This window comes from Rhinoderma darwinii, chromosome 4 (genome assembly GCF_050947455.1).
Source record: "Rhinoderma darwinii isolate aRhiDar2 chromosome 4, aRhiDar2.hap1, whole genome shotgun sequence".
NCBI classification, from domain to species: domain Eukaryota; kingdom Metazoa; phylum Chordata; class Amphibia; order Anura; family Rhinodermatidae; genus Rhinoderma; species Rhinoderma darwinii.
Genome location: NC_134690.1, coordinates 88,038,983 through 88,054,157, shown reverse-complemented (window position 1 = coordinate 88,054,157; position 15,175 = coordinate 88,038,983). Strand labels below are relative to the sequence as shown.

The window sequence follows — 15,175 nt, the reverse complement described above, 5'->3', positions numbered from 1 at the left end:
CTTACACATATGTGACCATTCAGAAAGTCACGTAAAAGAATATAGATTTAAGTATGTAGAAGCTGTCATATGTAGGGAGAGTAATGGATATGGAATTTCTCTCATAATAGTTCTTATCTGCAGAAATTTGTAGAATTGAGTTCTATCTAGTTTGTATCTGAATGATAAGTCAGAGAAGCAACAGAGATTATTTTATATGTTAAGCCTGCGTTTATCCAGCTGTTTATGTCTAGATCTGGAAGAAAGTCGTTCAAGATTTGAAATGGGATTTTGGTAGGCATATCAAGATGTTTATATTTAGTAAAATTGTTCCAAATTTGTAAAGTAGCATGTACTGTAGATGTGGAGCCGTGTTCTGGCCTATATTTAATGGCTTTTGCGTACAATATATTTTTTAAGTTATCTACTCCTAGGTAAGCTTTTTCTATGTCTACCCATTTCTTATCAGAATGAGGGAGCCACCATTCTTTGAGTTGGTCTAGTATGGCAGCATGGTGATATAACTTCAGATTCGGAACAATAAAACCTCCATCAGATTTATGTTGCGACATCGTTTTTAAAGCTATCCTTGGTTTTTTGTCCGATCAGATAAAGTTAGACATTTCTTTATGTAGTTGGTTTATTATAAGGAGGGGGATAAGAATGGGAATTGTTCGTAATTTATATAGTATAACAGGTAAGGTCATCTTTTTATATCACGCAATTCTACCACACCAGGATGATTCATATTTACTCATATGATCTAAATCTTTCTGAAGTTGAACAATTAGAGGTTTAAAGTTCTTATCAATCAAGGCCTTGATTGACGAGTTTAGTTCTATACCTAGATATGGGATAGATTGATCGTGCCATTTAAATGGAAAGGAATTGGTTATAATGTCCTTTATTTGCGGTTGTATGTTTAAACCTAAAAGACACAGGGGCAGAGCAGGGAGACAGGGTCAGAGTGCGGTGACCGGGTCAGAGCGGGGAGACAGGGTCAGACCGGAGAAACACAAGGTCAGAGCGGGGAGAAACAGGGTCAGAGCGGAGAGACATGGGTCAGAGCACGAGAAGCACAGTGGAAGAGCGGGGAGACAGAGGGGGAGAGCGGAGAGACACAGGGGAAGAGCGGGGAGACACGGGGGAAGAGTGGGGAGACACAGGGAAAGAGAGGGGAGACCCAGGGGAAGAGAGGGGAGACCCAGGGGAAGAGAGGGGAGACCCAGGGGAAGAGAGAAGACACAGGGGGAAAGCGGAGAGACACAAGGGAAGTGTGAGGAGACACAGGGGGAGAGCGTGGAGACACAGGGTAGAGCAGGGAGACACAGGGGCAGATTGGGGAAACACAGGGTCAGAGCGGAGAAACATAGTGGTAGAGCAGGGAGACACGAGGAGAGCGCAGAGCGGAAAGACATGGGCAGAGAAGAGAGACACAGGAAGAGAGGGGAGACACAGAGGAAGAGAGGAGAGACACAGTGGGAAAGCAGAGAGACACAGGAGAAGAGAGGAGAGACACAGGGGAGAGCAGAGAGACACAGGGGCAGAGCGGGGAGACACAGGGGTAGAGTGGGGAGACACAGGGGCAGAGTGGCGCTTCCTAAGGGTATGTTTACACACAAACGTAAAATACGTCTGAAATTACGGAGCTGTTTTCAGACGAAAATAGCTCCTGAATTTCAGACGTTTTTGCAAGTGCAGGCGTTTTTCGCGGCGTCCATTACGGACGTAATTGGAGCTGTTTTTCAATGGAGTCAATGAAAAACGGCTCCAATTACGTCCCAAGAAGTGACATGCATGTAAAACGCCTGAATTACGTCCGTAAATAGGGCGTGTGAACATACCCTTAGGACGGCACACTGAGTACTTGATCTTTGATTTATTTGTTTTTATCGGCCTACCATATAAAAAAGGTTGCCAATCCCTGGTAAAAGTCTCTCATTTAAAGGGTAATTAACCCCTTAATGACCGCCTATTTTGGACCTTAATGACCAAGCTATTTTTTACGTCTTTCAATCGTCGCATTCCAAGAGCTATAACGTTTTTATTTTTGCGTCGACATAGCTGTATAAGGTCTTGTTTTTTGCGGGACAAGTTGTATTTTTTAATAGCACCATTTTTAGGTACATATTATTTATTGATTAGCTTTTATTAACTTTTTTGGGGGGGGAATAGAAAGAAATCAGACATTTCTCCCCTCTTTCTTGCGTCCTAAATCTACGCCGTTTACCGTGTGGTATAAATAACACAATAACTTTATTCAGCGGGTTGTTACGATTGCAACGATACCAAATTTGTATAGTTTTTGTATGTTTTACTACTTTTACACAGTAAAAACGCTTTTTTTTCAAAATTATTTGTTTTTGTGTCTCCATATTTGAAGAGCCGTAACGTTTTTATTTTTTCGCCGATGCGGTTGTATGAGGGCTTTTTTTTTGCGGGAAGACTTGTAGTTTTTATTGGTACCATTTTGGAGTAGATGCGACTTTTTGATCACTTTTTATCACATTTTTTTAAAGTCAGTATTCACAGAAAACAGCAATTTTTCCATAGTTTTTTATAAAAAAAAATTTACGACGTTCACCGTGCGGGTTAAATAATGTAATAAATTTATAGTCGGGGTCGTTACGGACGCGGCGATACCAAATATGTGTAACTTTTTAACTTTATTTTGTTTTTTTAATAGTAAAGCATTTTGTAAGGGGAAAAGCTGGGTTTTTCATTTTTTTTCACATTTTTTTTTAAATTAACTTTATTAAACTTTTTTTTCACTTTTTTCTAGTCCCTCTAGGGGACTATAATATGCGATTCTGCGATCGCATTTATAATACACTGCAATACTTTTGTATTGCAGTGTATTACTGCCTGGCCGTTTAACACGGACAGGCATCTGCTAGGTCATGCCTCCGGCATGATCTAGCAGGCATTCACTCCAGGCAGACCTGGGGGCCTTTATTAGACCCCCGGCTGCCATTAGAGACACAGACACTCGGCGATCGTATCGCCGGGTGTCGGTGGGGGAGAGAGGGAGCTCCCTCCCTCTCTCCAAAACCACTCTGATGCGGTGCTCGCTATTGAGCACCGCATCTGAGGGGTTAAACGTGTGAGATCGATACTTATATTGATCTCACACGGCAGAGCAGGGACGCTCCCAGCCCTCAGCTGCCTCTAGCAGCTGAGAGCAGGGAGATCTGACAGTTCCCTGCTCTGTAAACTTATTCCGATGCCGCGACGTACAAAGTCTATGGCATCGGAATAAGGCCCGTTAGTGACCGACGTAGAAACACGATGGGCCGGTCACTAACGGGTTAAACATTTAACAAACTTCTGACATGTCATAGTGACATGTCAGAAGTTTTGATTGGTGGGTGTCCAAGCTTTTTCCAATAAAATACTTTTTTAAAAATGTCAGTTAGGCTGTGTTCACATCTGTGTCAGGGCTCCGTTCCGACAAAATTTTCAGTCGGATTGGAGCCCTGACTGACACAAACGGAAACCAAAGGTTTTTGTTTCCATCACCATTGATTTCAATGGTGACGGATCCAGTGCCAATTGTTTCAGCTTGTCTCCGTTGCGCAGAGGTTTCCGTCATTTTGACGGAATCGATATCATAGTCGACTATGCTATTGATACCGTAAAGCGACGGAACCACTGCACAATGGAGACAAACGGAAACCATTGGCACCGGATCCGTCACCATTAAAATCAATGGTGATGGAAATGGAAACCTCTGGTTTCCGTTTGTGTCAGTCAGGGCTCCGTTCCGATGGAAAGCTCTGATGGTACGTCAGAAACAGCCCTGACGCAGATGTGAACGCAGCCTTAGACATGTCATAAAAATATAATCGCTTGAGGTCCATCTGGTGGGACCCAACTGATCCTGGGTGTAAGCTTCTGCCAATGAAGACAAGTAGACAACATCTTCTCCATTAGTGCACCAGCCTATACTCCTTTTTTATGACTGAATTACTCTAAGGGTATGTGCACACGATAACTGCAATTACGTCTGAAATTACGGAGCTGTTTTCAGGAGAAAACAGCTCCTGAATTTCAGACGTAATTGCATATACTGGCGTTTTTCGCCGCGTCTTTTACGGACGTAATTTGGAGCTGTTCTTCATTGAAGTCAATGAAAAACGGCTCCAATTACGTTCCAAGAAGTGTCCTGCACTTCTTTGACGAGGCTGTTATTTTACGCGCCGTCTTTTGACAGCGACGCGTAAAATAGCAGGTCGTCGGTACAGTACATCGTAAGACCCATTGAAAATAATGGGCAGATGTTTGCCGACGTATTGGAGGCGTTTCTTCAGACGTAATTCGAGGCGTAAAATGCCTCCAATACGTCTGAAAATAGGTTGTGTGGTTCAGCCTTAGACCAGGATCACACATGCATTTTTTACATAGTTTTTAGCTCAGTTTTTTAAGCTAAACACAAGAGTGGACACAAAAGAAATGAGATGCATCAGTCTTTACGTTATACTTTTCCTTCGTTTTAGATCCACTTCTGGCTTTGGCTAAAAAAAACTGAGCAAAGAACTGCATCAAAACTGTGTGTGTGATCCTGGTCTAAAAGGACAGGAAAGTGTCATAAATGTAAAATTTCTCATACAACCACTAATCCATTATGGCTAGCAGTTGGAATTGAATTAGTCTTCTTTCTTCCATTTTTCAGACTGGCATTGCTGCTCCGGCTCTCCCTTCTCCAGGGTGGTCACATCATCAGGTCTGTGTAACATCATTACTTTACTTATATCGTACTTCAGTCACATGTGGCAAATGTCAACTTTCCTCTGTATGTTAGGATTTTATTACTTTGTATTTCTCACACTTACAGTAATACCTGTCTGCTGTCTCTTCCAGAGTAATGATGATGAGTGCTCAGTGTGTCGGGATGGTGGGGAGTTATTATGCTGCGATGGGTGTCCCCGGTCTTTTCACCTATCATGTTTGGCACCTCCACTTACTTTTATCCCAAGGTTTGTTGCTTATAGTCATGTTTATGTGGTTTTTTTTTTGCAATATTTCCCCTGTTCTATATAAAGAACCCAAACTTTAAAAAGCAATACAGAACCAAATGCCTTCTTATACATGGTATCACATGGCGGCATTGCTGTGTACTTTCCACCTAGATAATGCCAAGTTCAGAAAAATACTGCGGGATCCTGTAGGCATCCCATGATGTCCCAAAGCATTCAGGCCGGGATCACACAAACAGAGCTAAACAAGTGGCCACAAAAGAGAGGAGAAATGTCAATCTTTTCTTTATATCTTTCCTTCCTTTTGGATCCACTCCTGGTTATGGCACAAAAAACTGCACCAAAACCTTCCATAAAAACGGCATATGTTATTCTAGAATTACATGGGTTTTCTGGTATAATGAGAAATGCACCTTTCTTATATACTTTTTGTTTCAATTCTTCACTATTTTTAGGATCTCTACTTGCTGTCACTGAATGAAAATATTCTAGTTAACATCCTCAGCAGTGGTCAGTGGTTCTGACAGTTGGGGCTGCAAGGATTTGCTGGGAGTTTTAGTTCCACAACCTCTGGACACTGATCTACAGGCTGAAAACCTGCCCTGATCATAACCGTCAGACACATGTGCATGGCTTATTAAATGAGAGAGCCCTGGTACATCTAACAAGCCCTGCACCTGTGTCAGAAGGACTTGATCAGGACAAATTTTCAGTCTCTGGATTTAAAGGCGTTCTCCAGAATTAGAAAAAATGGACTGCTTTTTTTCCCCCTCAAAATCAGTGTGTTCATAGGATGTGTCTGGTATTGTAGTTCTGCCTCATTCACTTGAATAAGGATGAGCAGCAATACCCAGACCCATCCTATGGACAAATCTGGCGCTGTTTCTGGAAGCAAAAATAAATGGAAAAAAACAGACCCATTTTAAGCTTTAATGTTTCCATTCACTGACGGCAAGCAAAGATTTGGATAAGGATTGTAACTCAAAGCATATTAGAAAGTTGCAGAATTGACGTTGAATAAGCTTTAATTACAAAAAAAAAAAAAAAACTCTTTAAGTCCTAGGCTACTTGGAAACTTTTTGTAGCGCAACTTGTGGACTTTAACCATAGAGTGAAACTGCTGTCCACAGGAATGCATTGATTTGTATGCAATCTTGTGGACTGCAGCTAAGAAAGTCTCCATGTAGCCCAGACTTAAAATAATATGTCCATCCTCCTCGGTTAGGGTATGTTCACATGGCAGCGTCCGTTACGGCTGAAATTACGGGGCTGTTTTCAGGAGAAAACAGCTCCGTAATTTCAGGCGTAATGGCATGTTGAGCCGCTTTTCGCTGCGTCATTTTTACGCGCCGCCTTTTGACAGCGGGGCTTAAAAAAAATGACCGTCGGAACAGAACATCGTAAGACCCATTCAAATGAATGGGCAGATGTTTGCCGAGGCTATTGAGCCGCATTTTCGGACGTAATTCGGGGCTAAAACGCCCGAATTACGTCCGTAAATAGTGTGTGTGAACCAAGCCTTACACTTGTAAAGAAATACTTTCTATTTTTTTCTGTCTGCTGTCTCTTAAGTGGAACATGGAGATGTAACTCTTGCAAGATAGTTGGATTACCGATGGATGAACGTAAAGACCATATCGATCAAGAGGCTACAATAAATACTGTAAGTGTCACATGCTTGTCACATCCCTTGATTAAATAAACATGTCTTTTTTCAACCACACAAACTATGTAACTCATGGTATTGTACGGTCATTTATATTTTATTGAAAACAACAATTCTAAATACAACTATATATATATAAATGCAAACAATAAAGTTATACATTTATTGTTCTATAAGCCTTCATACATAGTTCATTTCAACTAACTAAACTTTATTGTTTCATATCTGAGAGGCAATTTTGAGATGAGAAATGGGGCGAACAGTGCCAGATCTACCAAGATGCCCCCAGACACCCCCACATGAATGTTGATGTTGATGCTATGAAGTTGTTACTTGTGACTATTTATAGATACCATTTTCCTTCTGCTTTAGAAGAACCAATAAGGGGCTCATCAAAATTTAATTGTGGTATCTAATTAGTAATAACTTCAGCAAGCCAGAAAAAAAGTGCAATAAATTTCATTATTGGCATAAACAGAACCCCGAATGGTCCCCACTCCCACTGAGAGCTCCACCAAAAGTACATTTTTTATTAAAATGAATTTTACCATAATGTCATAAAATATATTTATAAGGGTTGGAGTGGTATTTTTTTTACACACAGCTGCAAATCCTCTGCTTCCCTATACACAATCATAGCGCTAAATTATAAAATGCTAACCGTCTGCAGCCAACACAAGGGGGAGCTATCTGCACACCACTGGATATCCTGCACCCAATGCAGATATTGGCACAGTGCTTAAGAGCTAGCCTACCCTAATGACCACTGATTTTCTTAAAGAAGCCCATATGCACATACATCATGATCAATTAATCCTTGAGCCCCAACTATACAATAGTTCTTTTTTGTGAAACCAATAAGTCAGTAAAAAGGTCAAAATCATCATTTTTGTTCTGTCTTCACAGGAGTCTTCAGAGAATTCTGCTATGGAAAGCAGCAAAGACAGTCATGTTCTCCCAGAGAATGGTGGGTCATGCAGGTAAAAACTAAGCGCTCTCTGAACTTCCTCCATATGTGGGGTATATCATTTTATGCTTTAAATAGGAGGATTGTGCACAACACCTCAAACTACGGACAAAATATACAAAACAACAAGTATGTAAAGTATATAATGTCAGCATATTCCATAGTTCTATCCAATCAGGAAATAAATATACAAAATGACAAATATTGAAATTAATTAAACATCTTTTGACAATGATCCTAAGGACCCTGCTCAAGCATGGATCTTTATGTCAATGGGGAGATAGGAATAACCTCTGACAATAGCTTACCTCCCGTGGGAACAAAGGATCGGGCATGTTGTAATCCTGACCGATCCTTCTTTACCCGAACATCTGCCATTGGTAGAGAGTTGGGTGGCCCCCATACACATTAATTGTTGGATAATCGAGACAAAAGTAGCAGGTTGGATCAAGTTTTGTCTAATGTGTAAGGGCACTTTTACATTCTAAAGGAGATATGAAGAGAGGCACATTAAAGGGGTACTCCCTGCATTAAAAATTATAACCTATCCACAGGATAGGTGATAATTGCCTGATTGTTGTGGGCCCCACTGATGGAACCCCAACGGCGGTCGAGCAGTGAGGAGGAACAGGGGGTTTGGGACTCCATTTCTCGCGATTCATGTGGGTCCCTAGCGATCAAACAATTAGAACATGTCCTGTGGATAGGTGATAATTGTCGATTCGGGGAATACCCCTTTAAGTACAAAACACAGATTTTATCCAGTGGACCAGTATCAAAAAGCATTTCACACTAAAATAACAAAATATATACACCGCTCCCTAAAGGGGTTTGTCCAATCAGAACAATTTATTTTGCTCAACAGCAATGAGCTGATTATTGGAGGTCCGGCTAGCCTTCAGGAGAAATGTAGCCTTACACCGTGTCCATTGAAATCAATGGGCTATCATGCAATACTTGGTCACACTGAGTCCTGTAGAGCAAGAGCAGCTCTTTGCAGCAGTTCTCATGTGCAGGGGAACCCTTATCAAAGGGTATGACTTGGTTTAATGTTGTCAAATTTCTGTGTTATTCCGGTTTCGTGGAAAGCTGTGTGACAAGTATTGCAACCATTACAGGGGGATGGCATCAGCTTTCTAAGGCCCCATGCACACGACTGTAAAAAAACTCTGTTTTTGCGGACCGCAATTCACTTTCATTGAATGCGGACACCTTTCCGTAGCACTACGGAAGGGTGTCCGTGCCGTGGAAATGTTCCGGGAATTATGGAACATGTCCGTTCTTTTGCATTTTGCGGGCCGTGCTCCCATACAAAGTATGGGAGCACGGCCCGAAAATGCGGCTGTCAGTCAGCGGCCGGCCGTGCCCGCAATCGCGGGCCGTGATTGCGGGCACGGTCGTGTGCATGGGGCCGAAGGCTGCTGAATAGTAATATACCTTGTTATGCTGTGTCACATACCCTCCTCTAAAATTGCTAAATAACCAGGCATATTATCTTCGTCAAGTTGTAAAAATTGGGTGACAACCCCTTGTGGAAGCTGTAATGGCACCCATATTGCTTGTTATACGGATTTCCTAGAAACGGGTATAACTAAAAAAAAAAAAGAGGGAATTTTTCTACAATTCGACAGAAGAGGATAACGCAAGAATGAATATTTGAAGGTTACTTCTTTATCATATTAAAAGGCTCTTTAAATTCATTCACTTTTTCTAGTCAATAATAATTTTGAGTATTTTTCTTGTAGCGCAATACAGAACACACAGCTCTGCTCTGATCAGCACCAGATACATCGGCAAACAGACCAACCTAAGATGTGTCCCACACCCCAAAACTGCTCCCAGCTACAGACACAGAGCTTCCATCAACCCCTGCTTAAACCCCAGCATGGGCCTCATTTACTGTCACATCCATGTCCCTCTCAAACCCCTCTGCAACAAAGTTGCCCACCGCTTCCTCATGGGCCCCCAGTAAGGAACTCCCAAAAGGTTCACACTCCTGCATATCCATCCCATATTAAAAGTTGCAATGCAGGGGGGCCTCAGATTCCCCATCCAAATAGTGTTCAATCACAGTTACATCAGGCTGAGGGCAGCCTCCCACAAGAAGCCTGCCCTGAGGCCAGTGGTGTACATCAGTTTGAGAGGCCCCCTAGAACAGAACCTTGTCTTCCATTTGTGCCAGCTCGAGGAGATATGGTGCCAGGCTCTGGAACATTGCAGACAGAAGTGGCTGAGGCTAAGGTGAGTACCTCACTGGATGAATTCAGATTTATTGTGGTCGCAGTCAGCATTTTCCCCCAATAACGTGCTGGAAGTCTATGCCAGGAAGATGCTGGACTACATTTACATAGGCATTCGACCTATTACTAGGTTACTTGGTGTTTGGGAAGTTCTAAATACCAGACCACGGAACACAATCCAAGATAAAATGATGGACAAAATATTGAAATGACAAAATTCCCCATTTGTTAATCATCATTTATCACTATATGTGACATTGTTTCTCTGTGACTAAGGTTACTATTACATGGCCCGACAGCTCGTTGATCGGCGCTCGTTTGCTCCAATCAAACGGAGCAATGAGTGGATATGTATAGGGACGAGCGCTCGTTACTACGATTGCTCGTCCCTATTTACACAGGTAGATGTGCTGCCGACAACGAAAATTTAAAATTCTGCATAATAGATCAGATCAGCCGATGAACGAACATTTGCTTGTTCATCGGCTGATCGTTGCCCTTATTAAACAGGGCAATGATCGGGAACGAGCGTTCATATGAATGCTCATTTGCCCGATCATTGGCCCGTGTAATAGGGCCTTAGGGCATGCCCAGACGTGGCAGATTTCTTCCGCAACTGTCCGCATCAATGCCGCACAGAATTTGCGTTGCAGATTCTGTTGCGGATCTGCCCAAAATGGGCATTAAATTGATGCGGACTAGCCGCTGCGTATTGAGGTGAAAGTACTTCCCTTCTCTCTATCAGTGCAGGATAGAGAGAAGGGACAGCCCTAGTGAAAGTAAAAGAATTTCATACTTACCGGCCGTTGTCTTGGTGACGCGTCCCTCTTTCAACATCCAGCCCAACCTCCCTGGATGACGCGGCAGTCCATGTGACCGCTGCAGCCTGTGATTGGCTGCAGCCGTCACTTAGACTGAAACGTCATCCTGGGAAACCGGACTGGAGGAAGAAGCAGGGAGTTCTCGGTAAGTATGAACTTCTATTTTTTTTACAGGTTGCTGTATATTGGGATCGGTAGTCACTGTCCAGGGTGCTGAAACAGTTACTGCCGATCGCTTAACTCTTTCAGCACCCTGGACAGTGACTATTTACTGACGTCGCCTAGCAACGCTCCCGTAGTTACGGGTGCACACACGTAGTCACCCGTAATTATGGGTGCACACAAGTAGTCACCCGTAATTATGGGAGCCCCATTGACTTCCTCAGTCTGGCTGTAGACCTAGAAATACACATAGGTCCAGACAGAATGAAGAAATATCATGTTAAAAAAACAATACGCTCCGCAGCACACATAACATCTACATAACATCTGCGGACTTCAATGGAGATTCAAAATTCCGCAATGAAGTCAATGGAGAAATTCCGCAATGAGTCCGCAACCAGTCCGCCACACGTCCGCAACAACCATTGTATGCTGCGGACACCAAATTCCGCACCGCAGCCTATGGTCCGCAGCGGAACTGTCCGCAACGTGCAAACGAACCCAACCACAAAGCTGTGGAAGGCAATGGAGAAACGGGTCCGCTGCGGATTTCCGCTGCGGAGTGTCCGCAGCGGAATTCCAGAGCAATTCCGCTACGTCTGGCCATGCTCTTAAGATGCAAACATTAACATCTAAGGGTGTGCTCACACGTAGCATAATTGCATTGTATTTTGTCAGAGTAAAAATATGCTGTAGAAAACTATAATGTATGCCTATGGAAAAAATATTCTGCAACAGATTTCTCTAGTTCTTATGTTGCATAATTTTTTTCCCATAGGCATAAATTGAAACGTTTTCTGCAGAGTATGTTTACACCGTGGAAATACAATGCAAGTATGCCATGTGTGAACACACCCTTAGGCCTTGTCCACACAGTACAGATTTGTTGCAGATTTTGCCAGTATTTTTTCAAGCCAAAACCAGGAACGGAGCCTAAACAGAAGAAATATATATAAAATATAGGTCTGCTCTCCTGGATCCAATTCTGGTTTTGGCTTAACCCCTTAATGACCAGCCTATTTTGGACCTTAATGACCAAGCTATTTTTTACGTTTTTCAATCATCGCATTCCAAGAGCTATAACTCTTTCATTTTTGCGTCGACATAGCTGTATAAGGTCTTGTTTTTTGCGGGACAAGTTGTATTTCTTAATAGCACCATTTTTAGGTACATATTATTTATTGATTAACTTTTATTAACTTTTTTTGGGGGGGGAATAGAAAAAAATCTGACATTTTGCCACTATTTTTTGTGTCCTAAATCTACGCCGTTTACCGTGTGGTATAAATAACACAATAACTTTATTCAGCGGGTTGTTACGATTGCAACGATACCAAATTTGTATAGTTTTTGTATGTTTTACTACTTTTACACAGTAAAAACGCTTTTTTTTCTAAATTATTTGTTTTTGTGTCTCCATATTTGAAGAGCCGTAACGTTTTTATTTTTTCGCCGATGCGGTTGTATGAGGGCTTGTTTTTTGCGGGAAGACTTGTAGTTTTGGAGTACCATTTTGGAGTAGATGCGACTTTTTGATCACTTTTTATCACATTTTTTTAAAGTCAGTATTCACAGAAAACAGCAATTTTTCCATAGTTTTTTATTAATTTGGTTACGGCGTTCACCGTGCGGGTTAAATAATGTAATAGATTTATAGTCGGGGTCGTTACGGATGCGACGATACCAAATATGTGTAACTTTTTAACTTTATTTTGTTTTTTTAATAGTAAAGCATTGTGTAAGGGGAAAAGCTGGGTTTTTCATTTTTTTTCACATTTATTTTTTTAATTAACTTTATTAAACTTTTTTTTTACTTTTTTACTAGTCCCATTAGGGGACTATAATATGCGATTCTGCGATCGCATTTATAATACACTGCAATACTTTTGTATTGCAGTGTATTATGCCTGTCCGTTTAAAACGGACAGACATCTGCTAGGTCATGCCAGAGGCATGACCTAGCAGGCATACACTACAGGCAGACTTGGGGGCCTTTATTAGGCCCCTGGCTGCCATCGCAGACACAGACACTCGGCGATCGTATCGCCGGGTGTCGGTGGGAGAGAGAGGGAGCTCCCTCCCTCTCTCCAAAACCACTCAGATGCGGTGCAGGCTATTGAGCACCGCATCTGAGGGGTTAAACGTGTGAGATCGATACTAATATCGATCTCACACGGCAGAGCAGGGACGCCCCCAGCCCTCAGCTGCCTCTAGCAGCTGAGAGCAGGGAGTTTTGACAGCTCCCTGCTCTGTAAACTTATTCCGATGCCGCGACGTAAAAAGTCTATGGCATCGGAATAAGGCCCGTTAGTGACCGACGTAGAAACACGATGGGCCGGTCACTAACGGGTTAAAAGATGCAAGCAAAATCTGCAGCAAATCTGCACAGTGTGAACAAGGACTTTAGGTGCAGTCACACGTGGCAGATTTTGTTGCAGAAATTTCTGTGACTGAAAATCAGTTCCATTCATCTGAATGGGGTTGTTTCAGCTGAAAGCTCAAAATCTACTGCGTGCAGTGGGTCTTAGGCCTTGTTCACACAGATCAGATTTTCTGCAGTTAGATTTTGAATGTATTTTTTAAGCCAAAACCAGGAACAGAATTCTAACACAAGAAATATTTTAAGGAAGGCCTTATAGATTTAAACGAATGGATCCCATTCTGGCTCGAAAAAATGCATGCAAAATCTGCAACAATCTGCATTGTGTGAACAAGGCCTTAATGTCCTTTAATCCTCTTGTACTTCATCATGGCAATGAATGCTAGGTATAATCATACCCATAGACATACACAGTTTTGATTGGGATCTCTGTACCCAGTGTCACTGTCACACAAAGTCCCAATGAGGCATCACTAGGATTTCCTGTACTCGGGATGTACCTTGTTACAGCTATCCCTAGTTGTACAGCATGATCTTATATATATTTTCTAAAGTTTGTTTGAAGCCCGATTTTTCATTGGTTTAAAATCAGGGAATAGCTATTTTTGATTGGACACGCGTTCCCCAGGTAACGGATTGCACTGACAGGCTCCACTCAATATTGATGACGTGGCAGCCCATAATTGGCTGCAATGTACATCATTCCTCGCTGAATTGCTAACACAGCAGCACTGCGATGTTGGCCACAGCGGGTTTACAGAGGCAGGACAGTTGTCCTGTCTCATATAATTGAGGGACTAAAATGCATGGAGAAGCAATGAGCGATGGAGGGACTAATGGTAAAGATGAGGAGCGAGGAAAAAAGATGCCAAATGGGCATGAATCAGAAGTTCCCGCCCCTCATCCACCACTTCGTAGTTTAGTCTAGGAGCACTGGCTTAGGACTTTTATTTTCTAAAGGGAATAATTTTTTTTTGATCATGTGATCATAGTGTTAAGGATATTTAATGGTGCTTCCAATAACATTGAAAAGAGAGAAGGGGCAGCCCTTTCGGGCAGAGTTTCCGCAGCAATTGAAAGTAAAAGAAGTTCATACGTATCATTGTCTTGGTGACGCGTCCCTCCTGACATCCAGTCCGACCTCCCTGGATGACGCGGCAGTCCATGTGACCGCTGCAGCCTGTGATTGGCTGCAGCGGACACATGGGATGAAACGTCATCCCGGGAGGCCGGACTGGAGGAAGCAGCAGGTAAGTTAACTTATAATACTCTATAATTATTATGCGGGTCGTGCTCCCATATAAAGTATGGGAGCACGGTCCGTAAAAAGCAAAAACAGGACATGTCCTATCTTTTGCACAGCCTTTCTACTTTGGGTATTTAAATAGTGAGCTTTTACTCTATCTATACCGTAAGTCAACCTCACGAGCAATGTTGGGTATAAAAGCTAGTAGGAAATAAAATGAAAAAAATAAATAAAAATAAAAATACAGGTGCACATTTTTTCATTCATATAACATTCAAAATAACAAATTAAGTCACAGGTAGCACAAATGTTACTTACATATACTTTATTAACCCCTCCCAAAAATAACCATATTAATAGTTATGTACACACATCTAAGATCCTCTTAAGCAATAGCCCCCAAAAAAATTGTACATTTCATGTGATCAGTTTATTTTTGTTTTAAAGGGGTTGTCTCATCGGGACAACTCCATATTATAAATTACTTTTAAGGCCCCTTTAATTGACCAGAGAGATATTTGAATGGCCACCATGTAATGCTACTTTGCCCCAAATGTCTGGCCAGACAATGCCTCCCCCAGTAAGATCCCCTCTTTTTCCTGAGGTGCTGGAAGTCAGACCCGCAGCGTTCAGCCAAGGCGACCTCATTCTGAAACAATTTATCTCTATAGAGACAAGTCCTCTACGGGTATGTTCACACGCTAAGCTAAAAACGGCTGTAAAATACGGAGCTGTTTT

General features: G+C 42.2%; 1 protein-coding gene across 1 annotated transcript in view; it reads left to right on the top strand.

The window, feature by feature from the left end:
- AIRE (autoimmune regulator) overlaps positions 1-15,175 on the top strand; it is a 45,323-nt gene that overhangs the window by 19,496 nt on the left and 10,652 nt on the right. The window contains exons 7-11 of the mRNA XM_075863632.1: positions 4,652-4,702; positions 4,840-4,955; positions 6,528-6,618; positions 7,528-7,601; positions 9,334-9,829. Coding sequence (XP_075719747.1) covers positions 4,652-4,702; positions 4,840-4,955; positions 6,528-6,618; positions 7,528-7,601; positions 9,334-9,829 — 828 coding nt within the window. The remainder of the gene's footprint in view (positions 1-4,651; positions 4,703-4,839; positions 4,956-6,527; positions 6,619-7,527; positions 7,602-9,333; positions 9,830-15,175) is intronic.